This window comes from Mus musculus, chromosome 11 (assembly GCF_000001635.26).
Source record: "Mus musculus strain C57BL/6J chromosome 11, GRCm38.p6 C57BL/6J".
In the NCBI taxonomy this organism is placed as follows: domain Eukaryota; kingdom Metazoa; phylum Chordata; class Mammalia; order Rodentia; family Muridae; genus Mus; species Mus musculus.
In genome coordinates, this window is record NC_000077.6 from 46,810,463 (window position 1) to 46,829,452 (window position 18,990).

General features: G+C 42.5%; 1 protein-coding gene across 3 annotated transcripts in view; it reads left to right on the forward strand.

The window, feature by feature from the left end:
- Window positions 1-323: 323 nt before the first annotated feature.
- Window positions 324-18,990, forward strand: part of Timd4 (T cell immunoglobulin and mucin domain containing 4) — a 33,548-nt gene continuing 14,881 nt past the window's right edge. The window contains exons 1-6 of one of the 3 annotated variants that reach the window (XM_006533480.4): window positions 324-407; window positions 4,969-5,310; window positions 7,087-7,320; window positions 8,715-8,798; window positions 9,529-9,582; window positions 17,055-17,149. In XM_006533480.4, the coding sequence (XP_006533543.1) occupies window positions 350-407; window positions 4,969-5,310; window positions 7,087-7,320; window positions 8,715-8,798; window positions 9,529-9,582; window positions 17,055-17,134 (852 nt within the window). In that variant the 5' untranslated portion in view covers window positions 324-349 and the 3' untranslated portion in view covers window positions 17,135-17,149. Of the gene's footprint in view, window positions 408-4,968; window positions 5,311-7,086; window positions 7,321-8,714; window positions 8,799-9,528; window positions 9,583-17,054; window positions 17,150-18,990 lie in introns of those variants that run through there. The other 2 variants (XM_006533479.3, NM_178759.4) reach the window with 2 other exon arrangements.

Consider the following 18,990-nt stretch of genomic DNA (forward strand, 5'->3'; position numbering starts at 1 on the left):
TTGCTTTGGCCACCACAAGAAACACTGGCTTCTTCACAGTTTACACACAGGGTGTCTGTTCATGTGTACTCATGTATATACAGATGCTCAGGCACACTCAGGATGACAGACAGAGAATCACATTGGCACACACACTGTCACTCCACACAGTTGCACACATGCACCGGCCACCATGAGAAAAGTGCCTCAGCATATTTGATCACACATCCCAGATTGAGGGAGGTCATTCAGGATGAAGGAACGGGAAGATTGTGCGGCAGAAAGGGAAGTGAAAGTTGAGCGTCCCACCCTGTCAGCAGGAATTGTGATATAAGGCATGGGTTTTGACAGACACACAGATCCTATCAAAATGTCCAAGGGGCTTCTCCTCCTCTGGCTGGTGACGGAGCTCTGGTGGCTTTATCTGAGTAAGTGTTCTAGATGCTTCCATTCTAGGCTCAGTGGAGGGTAGATTTTAGGGTAAGGAGGCTCTACTAAAGCCTGCCTCCTTCTCAAATTGCATTTTTATAGGATCTCTTCCTCACCTTATTATGCAGGGATTTTTTTTCTAGAGATGGATTTGGGTGTTTGGGGATGAAATAATCAGTGTAATTAACTGTAATTTCTAACCTAAGAAAAGACATAGAAACAAGGTATTAGATGAATGAGTGTAAACAATTTCATCTGCAAGTGGTACAAAGCAAGTGATGGGAATTTTGTTCTGTTAAGAGCTTTTGTTTTGACTCTTATTGTTCCCTTTGTGTTCAGGAGATTTTATTTGCTTTTTATTTTGTGTTGCTGGCGGGGGAGGAGGGGGCTTCAAAATGAGCTCTTTTTCTCCTTTTCTTCTGTTCTTGGTTTTTGTTTTTGTTTTGTTTTGTCTATTCTGAGACAAGGCTTCTCTAGTATGAAGCACTGGCTATTCTGGAACTCAGTATGTAGAAGAGGCTGGCCTCGAAACCACAAAGATCCACCTGCCTTTACCTCCCAAGGGTTGGGAGTAAAGAAATGCCTTGCTATGCCCAGCCCCTGCTTTTGCTTCTTAGAGACAGGCTCTTACTGTGTAGCCCAGGCTGCTTGGAAGTCAATAATCCTCCTGTTTCAGCTTCCAGAGGGTTAGTATTACAGGTGTGTGCCATGTGCCCAGCTAAGGGATGTGTCTCTTCAGTACATTGACACAGATGTGCAATTTGAATAGACATTCCGAGGTGCACAGCAACCACTCTGCTCAGTGCTGTAGTCCTCCTGGTCACTGATGCTGACACTGCTCGGTGCTGTAGCCCTCCAAGTCACCGATGCTGATACTGTCAATATGTCTTTCTGCCTCTCCCTCTTTCTCTCATTCTTGAACAGAGGTCAACCCAGGTCTCTGGTAAAGTTGAGTTTTTCCTATTCTAGCTGCAGGCTGCTTTAGGGATTCCTACTAAATCTTATCTCTGAGGTTCCTATATTAGAGACCTTGTTGCCATACTAAGTGCTGGCTCTACTGCCTCTATCCACAGATATTCTGTACCTCCCAGAAGGTAGGAAAGAACCGCTTCATGTCCTGAGTTTTGGTACTTGATGCCATGAGTTCATAGATATCCCAGAAGTGATCCATGGAACGAAAGCAGCTGCTCTTCTTTTCAAATTGTCTCTTTGAAATTTACTTGGGCACTTTCTGTCTGTCTGTCTAAATATTTATTTATATTTATTTGAGATGGTGTCTATGTCTAACAATGTAACCCAGATTAGACTTCAACTTGATTTCTCCTGCCTTACTGCTCTGAGTGCTGGAATAACAGCATTGATCCAAGCAGTTTTGCTACTGTTATTGTTACATCCTGAAACTACAGAAAAAAAATGATTACTGGAGTTTGTGTCCTCATGTCTCATCTGTGGCAGGACAGGAGTTGAATGGGCTTCTCTAATCTTGCTTAAAGGAACATCTGGAGAAGGAACAGACCAGCAGTGACAGAGAAGTTGCACTCCCACTGGGTCAGTGCAGATGAGAGACTCACCTGGTAGCTGTGATTTCTCTTCTCCCTGGTATTTTTCTAGCTAAAGGCATCGTTTCTCCTTCTGCTTCTGCATCTCATGCGTATGGTTCCTCATTCTGAAATGTTTAGATATCCTATGAAGTTAAGTTCATGATGTTTCTTGGCATATGAACTGTGGAACTCCTTTTGTGGCAAATACTGTTCTGTGTGCCTTGTGATAATGAAGTGTGGCTTTCCTCCAAGAACCCCAAAACACACACTGGCCCCTAGAGTGACGTTCACAGTGTCACCCTAATGGGGATTTTTCTGTCTCACCAAGCTTCTTGCTTCCTTTTTCATAGTGATGTTTGATTAGGTGAGTAATACTGAAACTTTTGGGTGAAAAGATAAAAACCATTATGAAGTTTAAATCCCTTTTGCCCTCTATGCCCAATTCCAATCCTGTCCTTCCATCATGGAGGCACGGGTGCCATGAGCTTGCTGTTCCTCCAGCAGATGTTTTCTAGGCATCTGCTCTACCACAGTCCACGGGAAGATGCAATGCTTTGGTTATTCACTTCACAAAAGAGACATTATCAGAATAAATGTGTATTTCAAACTTCCTAAATCATTTTTAACATCTCATCACAAAAATGAAATGCATTAGTGAGATAGTAAAGCTAGCTAAGCTAAGATTGACTACCTGGTTCTGTGAACATAGTTCTGAATATTATATTGTACCTTATAAACACACACACACACACATACACACACACACACACACACACACACACACACACATATATATGTATATGTATATATATATATATATATATGTATATATATATATGTGTGTGTGTGTATGTAATTATTTGTCCATAAAGAGTAAAAAATGGGGACTAGAGATATGGCTCAGTGGTTCAGAGCTCTTTCTGCTTTTCCAGAAGTTCTGGGTTTAGTTCCCCACACTTACGTGGCATCTTACAGTCATTCTTAACTCCAACTCCAGGGTTTCTGGTACTACATTCTAGCTGCCATACCACTAGACACACATGCAGCATGCTCATGAAAACAGGCAAAATACTCATACATGTTAAATAAAAAAAATATGTATGAATTGGATTTTTCAAAACTGGGTTTCTCTGTGTAGCCCTGGCTGTTCTGGAATTCACTCTGTAGACCAGGCCAGCCCCAAACTCACAGAAATCTGCCTGCGTCTGCCTCCCAAGTACTGTGATTAAAGGTGTACCCTACCACTGCTCGACAAATAAATCTTTTTTTAAAGGAGAGTAAGGGGGATAGAGGCTGTGACTATATGCATAAAACCTACACAAGAGCAAGCTAGACAAAACCCTAGCATGAATGGTTGAACTGGTCATGAAGTCCGACCCCTAGGAAATAGGCTGTTGGCAATTCCATTGATGGCTGTTAGGAGAGGGACCCTCAGTTCTTTCAGGGCTGTGGCCCCTGGAGGCTGCCCACACGGTAGTAGATGACTTTAATGACCCTGCATGCATGCACATACTAGAAATCCTAAGTGGACATAGATTTTTAAACAAGAGAGTATATGAAGTTTCAAGGCTATGGAGCAATGGGGGAAAAACTGGAAGAGAAAGAATGGAAGACAGATCTCCTCATCAAATATACATTCTATGTGTGAGTGAAATTATTAAACAATTTTAAAAAGAAATGTGTAGCCGCCCACAGCTACATGAACCGGGTTCCTGAAAGGGAGGCTGCGGCTGCATGGGAGAAAATGGCAAGAGAAATAATGAGACCAAGACAAAGATACTGATCAAGGCCCAAAGTTTACTTATGAGTCTGAGCTTATGGGGGTGGGGGTGGGGGTCCCATTCCCCACCACGCCAGTCCAGGATCATTAGTGTCAGGAGAACAGGTTTAGCCTCTCAGCAGGTAGCAGTGTCTTAGAGAAAATGGCAGAGGTGGCAGAACAATAGACCTATCTAGGTGGGAAGACTCCACCATAGGTGGTCTTGCTCACAGTGGCAGAACAGGTCTGAGCCAGCCTGCTCAAGGCTGGGGGAGGCAACAGAAATGAGTAAGTTAGAGCCAGCAAGATGGCTCAGTGTGTAAAGATACATGCTCTAGGGCAGTGGTTCTCAACCTTCCTAATGCCGAAATCCTTTGATACAGTTCTCATGTTGTGGTGACCCGCAACCATAGGATCATTTCTTTGCTACTTCATAACTGTAATTTTGCTACTGTTATGAATCATAATGCAAATATCTTTATTTTCTTATTGTCTTTTGGGAGTCACAACCCACAGGCAGAGAGCCACTGCTCTGAAGCCTGAGGTAAAAGGAATGGGTGAATTCACAAATGTTCTCTAACCACAACACACTTACTGTAACATGTATACATCTCTCTCACACATACACACACTACTAAGACTTAAAAGGAGAGTCAAGAAGTGCAAGTCCACAAACTCTTCCTAATGTTGTGTTACCTAAGCGAATGATCGCATGATCCAGAGGAAGCAATTCCCACCTCTATTTCTAGATATGGAGTAGGGCAATGGAGTCTACTACAGCAGCTGTCTTTCTTGTTAGAATTCTGTCTGGGCTGGGCAACCCATTTGAGACATTCAAATTAGCATCACACAATATCCACTTAGTGAGATGATGATGGTGATGATGGTGTGTGTGTGTGTGTGTGTGTGTGTGTGTGTGTGTGTGTGTATAGCACAGGTTTTGCGTGACACATATGACCTAGATCATAGGGTCTGGTCTCTTGATTTGGGAGCTTATTTACTGAATGATACTTAATATCTGAGCGTTTAAATCGGCAAAAGATCTTGCCAAGGAGAGTTATTTAGAGGTTTGGGACCACCTGTTACTAATTTTGGGATGAAAGCTTAGGGACTTAAGAAGTTCAACAGCACAGGCAAGCATTTGTGCTAAAGGAACTAGGGACACTCCCTCATCTCCTGGACATTCCCGTTACGTGTACACAAATAGTGGAGCATATTTGAAAGAATTTTGTGTAACAGCTTTCTCACTTTCTCCCATAGCACCAGCTGCCTCAGAGGATACAATAATAGGGTTTTTGGGCCAGCCGGTGACTTTGCCTTGTCATTACCTCTCGTGGTCCCAGAGCCGCAACAGTATGTGCTGGGGCAAAGGTTCATGTCCCAATTCCAAGTGCAATGCAGAGCTTCTCCGTACAGATGGAACAAGAATCATCTCCAGGAAGTCAACAAAATATACACTTTTGGGGAAGGTCCAGTTTGGTGAAGTGTCCTTGACCATCTCAAACACCAATCGAGGTGACAGTGGGGTGTACTGCTGCCGTATAGAGGTGCCTGGCTGGTTCAATGATGTCAAGAAGAATGTGCGCTTGGAGCTGAGGAGAGGTGAGCCAAGAACAGGGTTCAACTCTGAGAAAGAGTCCCGTGGTTTGTGGTAACAGATTCATGCAGTGGGTTCTGGTGACAAGACTGGGCTTACCTGAGTAATGGGTAGAAAGGCTGCCTCTCAGATGATGAGCCATAGTGTGGTTAGGGAAACCCACATACTAGTTACAGCTGGAACGACCACAGAAATGAATGAGGGATTATAGCTGATAAAGGAAGAGTCAGACTGAAGATGGAAGGTACTATTCATCTGAGGGCTTTCCCTTACTTTGCAGAAATTTGGCTCAGTGTTTTTGGGCCTCTCAATTTTTATGGAAACCATACTGATATCTCTCTCTCTCTCTCTCTCTCTCTCTCTCTCTCTCTCTCTCTCTCTCTCTCTCCCTCTCTCTCTCCCTCTCTCTCTCTCTCTCTCCCTCTCTCTCCCTCTCTCTCCCTCTCTCTCCCTCTCTTTCCCTTTCTCTCCCTCTCTCTCCCTCTCTCTCCCTCTTTCTCTCCCTCCCTCTCTTTCTTCATTTCTTTTTTGCATATTGATTAATTTCCAAATAATTAGAAAAATTATTGTGTGGACTGAATAATGTCTGTGGATCAGTTTTAGCCTACAAGCAAACGATTTTTGATTCCTGGCAGAGGGAGGAGGGTATGCCATTGGGCACCACCTCTGACACTTCTTATGCTCTCTTTTTCCATTGCTATCCTGTGTTTTGGGTAAAATTTGGGTTGTGAAGGGACTCATAAAGATGAGGATAGAACAGAACACTTGGAGCTTATGGCTGAAGTGTGTGAACAATAGGCACCTTTAGGACATGTCTCAGCCAGAGCTTCTTAGATAGGATTGGACTTTGCCTCTGCATCAGCATCTCCTGGGAGATTCTTGGGTCTTAGGATTGACATAGTGATGTCTTGGAAGGCTTGGTCTGGATGGCTGTGTTCTTAGGCTGCCGGCATGGCTCTCATGTGTTCTAGAGTTGGAACTAGATGCTTTTAATTAGTGAGCCTCATGAACATTCACACACTTAACTCTTACAGCAACTGTGTGATATTAATGAAGAGGAAAGAGAAGTTGGACTAAGTTAAGTTCAATAAACTTTTCTTTCCTCTTCTTCGAACACAGTGTTTCCTTGTGGTCCTGATAATTTGGTGGGAGAACCAGACATTAAGCAAACAAAGAAACACATAGTTACAAAAATACAATAGATGCCACAGTGATCAAGAATTGGGGTGACTTGTTACTGCACAGAAGAGAGCTCCTTTTAGCTGAGATCTGAGAGTTAAGTAAAGGCTAGCCTACAGAAGAGGACCAGCAGTAGAAGTGGGGATAGGGTCCAGCAGGTGCAGGAATTGCAGCAGCTGGAAGATCGTGGTACAGTGAAAGAAATAGAGAAAGAAAGATTAAGTGAGGAAAGGGAGAAGGTTCTCTTCCAGCAACATGTGACTGGAAAGACAGAGTGCAGGCGGTGTCTTAAAGAGCAATGAGCAGGGCTAGGTTGTTTGTTTGTTTTATTTGATGAACAAGGAGGATGGCAGTTGAGTTTTGAGCAGGGCATGGGCACAATTAGATTTGTAACTTTAATCAGATTTCTGTAGCCAGAGTGTGACAAATAGACCAGAAAGGACAGAAATGAAAGTGAGAAACTCAGGTGTGGTGAACAATTCAGGCCAATGAACCAAGAGAGACCAACAGAAAGGATGGGAAGGGAAAGATCTTGGATTTGTTTGTGGTGTATCCCACCCTTATCTCTACTTGGTGACCGATGCATCTTCTGTTGGTTACAGCCACAACAACCAAAAAACCAACAACAACCACCCGGCCAACCACCACCCCTTATGTGACCACCACCACCCCAGAGCTGCTTCCAACAACAGTCATGACCACATCTGTTCTCCCAACCACCACACCACCCCAGACACTAGCCACCACTGCCTTCAGTACAGCAGTGACCACGTGCCCCTCAACAACACCTGGCTCCTTCTCACAAGAAACCACAAAAGGGTCCGCCTTCACTACAGGTGAGGATTGTCTGCTGTTTTCCTTCTGTTTGTCAGATATGGTGTGGTTTCCTTGAAACAGGACTCTTCTACAGTGGGCAACCCGGTGACCTGCACGTGCGCTCATGTGTGTGTGTTTCTTTTCCCTTTATGTTTTTGAAAAGTCAGCATTTTGGGTTCTCCACTTGACCTCTGAGGAGTCTTGCAGAATCTGTGTGTTGAAGGTTATTCTAGGATAAACTCTAGTCAGGGTTGAACCTATCCTCTCAGGAACAAAATCTCTTGAGTGTTTGAGATTTGTTGAAGTGAGATGGCTAATTGGTGCCTTAAAATTTGTAAGAGGAGGGGTTTCATGATATCCACTTCTTTCCAACTCATGGTTGCTGTGGAGAGAGACGTTTCTTAGTAGTGTAGCCACTGGGAAGCTGCCCACGCTGCTGTAAATAGCCCATCACCTATGCTCCTGTATGCAACTCTAATTGACTCAGTGGAGCACTCATGCACACACATACATATACACCTAAACATACACAACACACACACACACAGACATACATACATACACACACACAGACACAGACATACACACACATACACAAACATATACATACACAACACACACACTCAAACATAGAAATATACACACATACACAACATACAGACATATACACACATACATGCATATACACTCACACACAAGCACACATGTATCTACATACATAGACATACACACATACATGTACACATGTTCACACAAACATAGACATATACATGCACACATACACAGAAACAGAGAGAGAAGAGAGAGAGAGAGAGAGAGAGAGAGAGAGAGGGAGGGAGATTGAGAAGAGGAAGAGATCAGCAAGATTGGGAAAGAATAAGACAATATAATGGGGTGAGTATAATAAAATGTATTATATGCATATATCAAAATGTAATAAACCCATAATGTGTAATTAATATACACTAATAAAACCTTTTTAAAAGAATGTTAGATATATTCCTTGACAGTAGATCAGTTTTATCCTTGTTTCTTGACATTACTTCTTTCTATTTTGTTCTGAATTTTTCCCTGTTCCTGAATCTGGTAACACTGGGTGACCTGCTCCAGTGCAGGGGGCTTGTTAAAGCTTAATAATCAGAAACAAGTGTACCACCACTGCCTGGCTATAATTTTCTTTCTATCTATCTATCTATCTATCTATCTATCTATCTATCTACCTATCTATCTATCTATCTATCTATCTATCTATGTTTGTTAATTCTAAAAATCATTTTTAATTATTGGGAAAAACTAGAAATGTATCAATTAGAACAAAGATGTTGATAAAAATAGCCCTGACTCTCACCACCCACTGCGCTGTTGATACTGTTATTATTACTTTTTAGTAGCTTAAAAAAATTTTTTTTTTCAGAATCAGAAACTCTGCCTGCATCCAATCACTCTCAAAGAAGCATGATGACCATATCTACAGACATAGCCGTACTCAGGCCCACAGGTATGCAGAACTTACCACCTGCATCTTTCCTTCCACCTTGGGCTGGGGAGAGGCAAATATGGAATAAAAGTGATCCAGAGATGAGCTCAGTCCTATGTGCCATGGTGTCTACCTGGCACATGTTTGATATCAGAACAGTGTATGTCATTGGTTCCTTCCCATGGCTTGGAGGTAGGAGAGTGTCTTAGTCAGTGTTTCTATTCCTGCACAAAACATCATGACCAAGGAGCAAATTGGGGAGGGAAGGGTTTAATCAGCTTACATTTCCTAAACTGCTGTTGATCACCAAAGGAAGTCAGACCTGGAACTTGAAGCACGTCAGGGAGCAGGAGCTGATGCAGAGGCCATGGAAGGATGCTATTTACTGGTTTGCTTAGCCTGCTTTCTTACAGAACCCAAGACTACCAGCCCAGGGATGGCACCACCCACAATGGGCCCTCTCCCATTTATCACTAATTGAGAACATGTCTTACAGCTGGATCTCATGGAGGCATTTCTTCAACTGAAGCTCCTTTCTCTGTGATAATTCCAGCCTGTGTCAAGTTTACACAAAGTCAGCCAGTACAGAGGGTGAGGGAAGAGAGAGGAGGGAGTGCAAAGAGGGACGAGGGAGAGCACCCTCTTTAATTCATAGAGTCTAGGAAGGGCATGTAGCATTTCTGGTATGTTTACCACTCACCACACTTTGGGCTAGAATTGAGGATGTCTTTGTTCTCTCTTGTCTTCCAAGGCTCTAACCCTGGGATTCTCCCATCCACTTCACAGCTGACGACACAGAAAACAAGTGAGTTTGGGACTTGTCAGCACTGAGGTCAGGGAGGTCTCTCTGCTGCTCGAGTGGTTTGCCTCTGGCCATGAGACCAGTCCGCTGTCTGCCGTGGATCTTGGAATCAGCTATTTTGGTTCCACTGTGGTTGTTTCCCACATCCTGCAGCTCATTGGGAGGAAAGTGAAACATCCATGCCTTCTGCTTTCTGCTTCTTTCTGAGGCCCCTCTCTCAAGGCCTCTCCTTTTCCTCTGCAGTTTCTCACTCAAAGCCAGGGATAGTAGTTAAAAAAAAGATTACCTTTCATTTTTCACCCTGTTATTTAGTTTAAATCTTACAGAACTTATGCCAATGTGCTTTTGTAAAGGAGACATAAAAGAATGGGAAATGAAATTTTCTTACACATTTTTATCCTAAGTTCCTGCCACTTTTTCTGACCCAACCCATACTACTAATTGGAACATTCTAGATGAGTTTGAAATATTGTCTTATTGATGTGTATATGAGCCTCCCCCGCCCCCATTGAGAGTAACCCTAACAAATTTATCTTTGTATTGACGATGTAAACTTTAGGGTCTTTGAGATATGCACTCTTCTTGTTTGTAACTGGCGCAAACCCCATTATCTGAGCTCTCTTAATTGCTTTCATTCTTTCTTTCTGTTTCCCATAAAACCCTTGTCTTAGGGTTTCTATGTCTGCACAAACATCAAGAAGCTAGTTGGGGAGGAAAGGGTTTATTCAGCCTACACTTCAATGTTGCTGTTCATCACCAAAGGAAGTCAGGACTGGAACTCAAGCAGGTCAGGAAGCAGGAGCTGATGCAGAGGCCATGGAGGGGTGTTACTTACTGGCTTGCTTCCCCTGGCTTGCTCAGCTTGCTTTCTTATAGAACCCAAGACTACCCAGTCCAGGGATGGCACCACCCACAATGGGTCCACCCCTCTTGATCGCCAATTGAGGAAATGCCTTACAGCTGGATCTCATGGAGACATTGCCTCAAGGGAGGCTCCTTTCTCTGTGATAATTCCAGCTTGTGTCAAGTTGACACACAAAGCCAGCCAGTACAACTCTATGACGTGACCATCCAGTAAACAAAGATCTAACTTGGGACAAAAATGGTCCATTCTTATACTCTATACATTTATATAAAATTTCCTTAATTTGCTATTACAGTGTGCCGTGATGTGCACACAAAGGTCAGAGGGCAACTTTGTGGGGTCATTTCTCCTCTTCCACTGTTGTCTGGGTCTAGGTGGGTGAACTCTTCCCGTCGTCCCATTGGCCCCTGTGGTGCATTTCACAAGGATTTGTTTACATGGATGTACATGTGTCTGAGTGAGTGAATGCCACATGTGTGTGGGTGCTCATGGAGGAATTGGATTCCTTGAAGCTTCAAGTACAGGCAGTGGTGAGCCACCAGTGTGGGTGCTGACAAGTGAATCCTCTGCTGACAAGTGAAGTCCTCTGGGGGAGCAGAACCTGAGTGCAGTTGCTGAATCCTACAGGATTCATTTGAAAAGCGCAGCCTTCTAAGGCTTTCCCATTGGCATGAGCATGCTGCTGGCTGTTGCTTGGCTCATCAGTTTCTATCTCGAATGCCTTCACTTGCACAGAGACTCGCCGGTTCTGTGATCTGTAAGTCAGATAGCAGCAGCACTTCAGCTTCTTTCTGCCCCGAAGCCTGCAAACAGTAGCCAGGCCTGCCATAGCGCCTTGCTATTCCTTATCCTTTCTTCTTGTGTATATCATTGGAAAAAATATATTCAGTGACTCCACACAAAGCTTTTGCATTCAGTTTTATTCACTTGATTTTTACATCCGACCACCTCCGTTCTCAATCTGTGTAGAGATCTGCCTTGTCATGTTAAGCTGCTGCATGTCATTTTACTACCCATTGACTGGCATTTCTGTTGCCCCAGTGTTCTCATATTATAGACAGCATAACTGCACTTCTTCCTTCAGCCCATGTCCTTCCTTAAGTAGCTATGCAAGTGTTTCTTTAGGAGAGTTGGTAATGGAGTAGAGATGTTGTTATGTTGAAAAATGTGCACTATTAAATTTAATAGCTACTACCAAATTGTCCTTGGGAAAGACTGAGCCAATTTGTTTTTCCGCCCACAGATTACCCACTTCTCCATAGCCTCCCTGCACTTGATCCCATTTGTTCACTTCGTCCTTTCAGTCTCCCAAGAACATGTCATCTTGTTCCTCTCTTGTTCTGATTAACAGAGTGGGAGCATCTTTCCCTGTGTTTCTTAGAGAAAACGTCTATCTTTTAACTGTGAGGGGGAGGCAATGTGGCACCACTCTCAGAGACTCAGAAGATAGGAATGGAGGGGACAGACAAGACTGAGAGAGGAGAGATGATGGGCCTTAATGTAGGACTATAAATCAAGAGGAGCTGTGCAGGTCTGATGTTGAAAACCTTTGACTTGTACCAACTCATGGAGGGATGGATAGAAATCGGAATTAGGAGTTCATAATTTAGGGGAGACAGGCTGTTAAGAATCATCATTCTTTGTTCATGGGATGGGTAAAGGTGGGTACTGTTTTCTAGTGAGAGAGAATAAAAGGAGAAAGTTGATAGAGGATGAGAAGAGAGTTCACAAAACTATTACCTTTTATTCTGAGTGAATCTTAAACTGCTTTATATTAAGTTACAAGAGATCAAGACATCCTGATGCTTCCCTTGCTATACTGTCCTTGATAATTGTCGTTTCATCTCTCTGTGGCCAAGTCCACACAGACAGAATTTCTGCTGCCCTGTCTGTGGGCTACAGTGCGAAAGAGGACCACGTTGTAGCAAAAGTCTGTCTCTATGTCAAATGACATTATGGAAGAAACTGGGATTCACTTAGCATATATTAGGTGCTGGGCCAAATAAGGAATTGTCATGAACTACTTCATTTAAGGTCTGTTTGGTAGGTATTCAGAGTCTTGTTTTACTGAAATGTCTTAGGATTACACAGCTCTCAGGTGCCAAGTCCAGGAAGTCTGCCTCTAATAGCTAGGTCTTAGCTATTAGACCTTGTTTTATGGTTTGAACATCAAGTATTTGGGGTTCTCCAAAAGTTCATATGTTAGGGAGCTGGATCCCCAGCTAATGAGGCTAGCTATTTCATGCACGTGTGTGTGTGTGTGTGTGTGTGCATGTGTGAATACATGCCACATGTATCTGAGTTCCCACAGAGGCCACAAGAAGGCATTAGATCCCCAGGAGCTAGAGTTACAAGGAGTTGTAAATCACCCCACTTGGATTCTTGGAACTGGACTCCGGTCCTCTTGAAGAGCAGGAAGTACTTTTAATAGCAAGGCTGTTTCCCAGTCCCTACTGGTGCTATTTTGGAAGGTTCTGGAATACTGGGGAGACAAAAAGTAGCTGGAAGAAGTAAATCATATGAGTATACTTTGGGAGTATCCAGCCTCTCACCCTGTTTTTGTCTGCTTACTGTCTGCAAAAGATGAGTAGCTTTATCTGCCATATAAGACTCTTGAAAACTTCTCCAATGCTCCAAATGGTTAAGAACTATAATTCAATTGTAAATACAATGAAAATAACAATAAAATCTCTGAAGAAGGTTGTACATAGGTTTCCTTTCTTTTTCAGATGTAGACACTATGATTCTCCAACCCCAATCCTTTGTACATAGCAGAAGCGTGTGGCATGCTCCCTAGTTATCCCTCTTGATTATGGGTCCCTCAATCCCTTGTCCTAGTGTTCCTTGAAACCTTCTACATAACCTCTGTCTTAGTTAGGGTTTTACTGATGTGAACAGACACCATGACCAAGGTAAGTCTTACAAGGACAACATTTAATTGGGGCTGGCTTACAGGTTCAGAGGTTCTGTCCATTATCACCAAGGCAGGGACATGGCAGCATCCAGGCAGGCATGGTACAGGAGTCGCTGAGAGTTCTACATCTTCATCTGAAGTCTACTAGCAAAATACTGGCTTCCAGGCAGCTAGGAGTAGGATCTTAAAGCCCACACCTACAGTGGCACACCACTTCAACAAGGCCACCCCTTCTCCCACAAGGCTGCAGCTTCTAACAATGCCACTCCCTGGGCTGAGCATTACACAAAATGTAACAGCCTCCAACAAGGGTTAAAAGAGCTCTTTGGGAGCCTAACATCACATGGTTATACCACCATTTTGTAATGATTTCTTTTCATTTTTTAATAATTTCAGGTGAGTTACTTTCTTTGACCTTTGCTAAATCAGTTTCCTCAAAATACAAAATGTGGATGTTAGTGGTGCTTCTATCAGGGCTGTTGAGAGAGGAAATGCACGAGATGGAGACCTAGTCTATAATTATTGACTGGTAAATGATAGTCATCATGAAGGATCCCTTCTCTGATTCTTTACATCCCTGCTGCCACTCACAACCCTCCCTTTTAGGCTAGTGCAGAGGGGTAATAAGAGGCCATTTACACCTGCTTTTGGCTAATTCCACATTCTTGCTAAGAACATAGAACATGGTTTTATGATATTTTTTAAAAGTGCTAATCACACTAGGGTAACAGCAGACAAGTGACAAATTACAAACTCTGAGAGGTTTCAGAAGCTTTAAAAATCTTCCAGTTGTAATTCTCTATCATTAGACAGAGTGAGATTTTGAAAGCTTTCAGAGCCTCCTCTCTAGACAGCTTTGTAGACCTTTCCATCACTGCTTTTATTGCTGCTGTGGTGGCAGGTGGAATCTTTAGTCCCTGTTGCCTCTTGGTTACTTTGTCCTTTTTGTATTTCTCAGCCTGTGGAGATTCTGATTTACAATTGAGGAGTGGAAATCAAGTCATGGCTTAAACAAACAAACAAACAAACCAACCTCCAGTCCAGTTCTCTATTCAAGGACTTCTAGATTTATGGAATTTATTTTATAAGGCAATTGTGTGTACGTATATCTTCTAGGTCAATGTTCTCGAAGTTCAAAGTGTTTCGTCTTCAGTGGAAGCCTTACTTGAGGTGGCATATTCTCACTTGCTCTGTCTTGCTATGTGAAACAGATTGGTGTCCAAGATCAGGCAGCTACATAAACAGAGAGCCAGGACTTTCTACCATATTTCAGGGATCTTCGTTTTAACTGTAGATCTAAAAACACGAAACTGGGAAGCAGCATAGAGATGGAATATTTGAGGAACAGTGGAAATCTGATCTCAAAAAGGGCTAGCCTTAAAAAACAAAGAACAAGAATAACAAACCTTTTAAATGACGTTTAGTATGTGTGAGGGTGTACATGAGCACACATATGTGTGTATATTCCTTAGGGTGGGGTCAGACCCTATGAATGAGGAAGCCAGATGACAGCCTCAACTCAGAGTCATCTTCAAGTCCACCATCCTCCTCTTTTTGAGACAGAGTCTTTCATTAGCCTGGAGATTACCAAGTAGATTAGACTGTTGGCTAATGAGCCGCAAAGATCCTCCTGTCTCTGCCTTTCAGTCCTGGAACCTTAAGCAAATGCTATCATACGTGCATTTTACACAGGTGCCAGGGATGCCCTTGGGAGGCAAGTATTTTCCAGATACTAACCTTTTTTCCAAGTGTGGCTGCCATTTTCTCTCAACAGCTTCTTTGAAGGCACTCTTATATTCCTTTTTTAATGTTTAAGTTTATTATTTTCTCAGCCCCTAAATGAATCATTATACTATTATTGTGTACTATGTCAGCACATACATGCACAGTCTTTCCATAATGTCAGAATTTACTGAATAACAGATTCACAAGATACATTGGTTTTGTTGGCTGTAATTTGCCAAAGGGTCCTGAATTTCCATCATAGCCTGGTGGTTGGAAGTTCTTTTATTTGAATTTTAAGTATTAATATTAACACTCAGATCACATGTTACATATCACACAGCAAAAACATCCACATATTTGTACATATGAGTGTTACAGAATGGCTACAGAAGGGTTAAAGGCCATGGGGATGGGGTGGACAGCAGCAGCAGCAGTGACAGCATCCAAAGAATTCAAAAGGCTTTATTGGTGACAGAGGCAAAAGGCTGCTAGAAATATAAAGAGCATTTCTGTAGAAACAAGATAATGAGCCCTTTGGAGGTCTGCTGGAGGCACAAGTTCAAGTCCTGTTACAGGATTGAGTTGAGCAGCTACAGAAGAGGGGTGAGGGATCAGGGAGGTCATAGAAATATAGGACAGCACCAGGAATGGTAAATGGACAGACAGATAGCAATGTATGTCCACAATAGGGACCAAGCTGAGATCAAGCCCCTGGTACACTCGGAAGTTCTTTGCCTGTTGGTTTCCTGTACAGTGGGTAGTCAGATGACTGTCATTGCCTCTCTAGTGGTAAATATCCTGTTGATGGGTTCTGGGTGAACGTCTGGTATGTTAACTAAGTTCTCATGCCTGCTTTTTGCTAATATGATTTTAATAAATTTATGCTTATATATGCCTAATCTGCTTTGATAGATTTAGAGTACAGTACTTCAGCCTTTAGTTGTTTACCAGTCTGGGCCTCACGAGTTTCATTGAACAACTTCTGCTGTTTTTATGCACCAATAGATGCAGAATTAGCTTAGAAGATCTAGTCAAATGCTCCTTATACAGTATAGTCCCTCAGGGAATGGTACAGCCCCCAAAACACTGTTTTACACATTACAAAAATAACTTAGAACAGGGCACAATGTGATCTCAACACATACCTATCACTAGGTGAAGAAGTCAAAGCAGTGTATGCTCAGACACAATGTGACATGAGTCTAGTGTGGCTGGCAACAGCAAATGCTGTTCTGATAATATGACATTTTTCTTTGCTCATGATTCTTAGATTCCTTTTCTTGACTCTAGAGGCCAAATACTGGCAAAGTATGCTCAGAGTGTTTGGGGAAATGTTTCTTCTTTTCCCTTCTATTACTGTAACTTTCTCTGCAAAGACAGCCTGAATGTAGTTTTTTCAAAGCAGGCTTGTTTTTTTCATTAGGTCAGTGGATTCTCAGAGGAAGGTATGGCTATAGGTAAAATTTCTTATACTTCTACATTTTGTTTAGGCACATGAAAATAGGTAATATTATCTTTAGTTGCCACTCTGTAAATAACAAAGGGTGTGTAAGAATGAATAAGTAGGGGCTAAGGTTGTAGATTAGCTGGTATAGTGCTCAAATAGAAAGCATAAGGCCCTGGGCTCAGGCTCCATTACCACATAAAGCTGACATTGAGATCCATTCTTAGAATCTCAACACTTAGGAGGCAGGAGGAAGTTCAGGTAGTCCTTAGCTACATAATGAGTTCAAGGCCAGCCTGAAAGCTATGGGATCCTTTCTTAAAGCAAAATCAATCAATCAATCAATCAATCAATCAATCAAATAAACAACAACAACAACAAAATTAGTAAGTCATGGTCACTTTAGTTAAAAGCATTCCACACTTTGGGGGTGTAGACAGGCTTGTATCAACAGACAACTTCCATTGTGTTCTGTTGTTGTTTTTATTTATTTATTTATTTTATTTTGTTGTTGTTTTTCTGGAAAGAATGTGAAAAGATACACTGGGGGTTCCAAGGAACAGGAAGTGGATTCTATCTGGGAAAAGAGAGCCAAAGTCTGGGATGACTGCCAAAGTCAGCTCCAACATCCAGGAAACTGTGGAAAGCAGTAAGGTATGGTGTCATAACTCACTGATTGGGTCCAAAAGCTGATGACTTCTGGCTGATTAACACCTGCTGATAGCAGCAGGGGATTAAGAAAAGAAACTTGGTTACTTGGACTCTTTTCTGTTTGACTCAGGGGCCTCTCTCTGGCCAGACAAGAGGTTCAGAGTTCATTAATTCTTAGTGAGCCAGAGAAAAAAGAAAAGGGAAGGGAAGAAAAGAAAAGAAAAGAAAAGAAAAGAAAAGAAAAGGAAAGGAAAGGAAAGGGAAGAAGAGAAAAGAAAATAAGAGAGAAGAAAAGAAAAGAAAAGAAAAGAAAAGAAAAGTCAGACATAAATATGTACACTGGTTGAAGGAGAAAAGGGCTGCACTAAACCTTTATTATTGCTTTCATCTTGTTAATAGCTTTTTAGACAAAAATTCTTTATATAAGAAAAAATTACTTCAGAGATAAAATGTAACACAAAGGGGGAGTTACTGAAGTATGTTGACAGTAAGTTCAAAACAGTGAGTGTTTCATTCTATAAGCTTATTATAAGTTCAAAGCAACAGTTTCACATGGCCTTGCTTTATCATAGTGCACACCTGTGGCTTCATCCTTGGATCTGACCTAGAATGAATGCTTTTCCTTGATCACAAATCTGTCCCAAGCCTATTTGTCTTCTTAGTGTAATTTATGAAAACTCGGTCTATTCTTTATTATGAAGCCTTTATTAAATTATTTGAATTAAATCAGGGATTCTATAAAGTCATTAGGTTTATTTATTTATTTACTCACTTACTTTTCATCCAGACCACAGCTTTCTCTTCTTCCAACCACATGCCCCTCTCCACCTCTGCTGCTCCTCCCTTTCTTTCCAGGAAAGGGGAGGCCTCCCATGGATAGCCAGCCCTGGCGTATCATGTTACAGTAGGACTAGGTGCATCTTCTTCTTATGGACACTAGACAAGGCAGCACAATAGGAGAAAGGGTCCCGTAGGCAAGCAACAGAGTCAGAGACAGCTTCTGCTCCTGCAGGTAGGAGTCCTGCATGAAGACCAAACTACACAACTTTACCTATTGCAGAGGGCCTAGGTCTGTCCCATGCATGCTATTTGTTTGGTGGTTCAGTCTCTGTGGGGCCCTATGAGCCCAGATTAGTTGATTCTGTAGGCTTTCTTGTGGTGTCCTTGACCTCTCTGGCTCCTATAATCTTTCTTCCTCATCTTCCACAGGATTCCTCAAATTTCACTTAATGTCTGGCTGTGGGTCTCTGCATCTGTTTCCATCAGTTGCTGGGCGAAGCCTCTCTGATGGCAGTTATGCTAGGTTCTTGTCTTTAAGTAAAGCAGAATAGCATTAGCAGTATTAGGGGTGGGCTCCCTATCATGGCATGGGTCTCAATCTGGTCCAATCATTAGTTGGCCACTCTAAATGTTTGCTTCATTTTTAATCCTGCACATCTTGTAGGCAGAACAAATTGTAAACTAAAGGTTTTGTAGCTGGGTTGGTGTCCTTATCCCTCAACTGGAAGTCTTGCCTACTTATAGGACATGGCTGGTTTGGGCTCCATATCCTACACTGCTAAGATTCTTAGCTAGGGTTACCTTTATAGATTCTTGGGAGTTTCCATTGCCCTTGGTTTCTAGCTCATCCCAGAGATGCCCCACCCCATCCCAGTTGTTTCTTCTAATACTCTCTCCCTCTGTCCCTCCTGTTGCCATTTCCACCTATACCCTTGTCCCTGTCCAGTTCCATGCCCTCCACCCACCACCCCAACCCCATCCACCCATGTTGTCTATTCCATTTCAAGAGCTAGGTTCTTAAGTAGGCTTGAT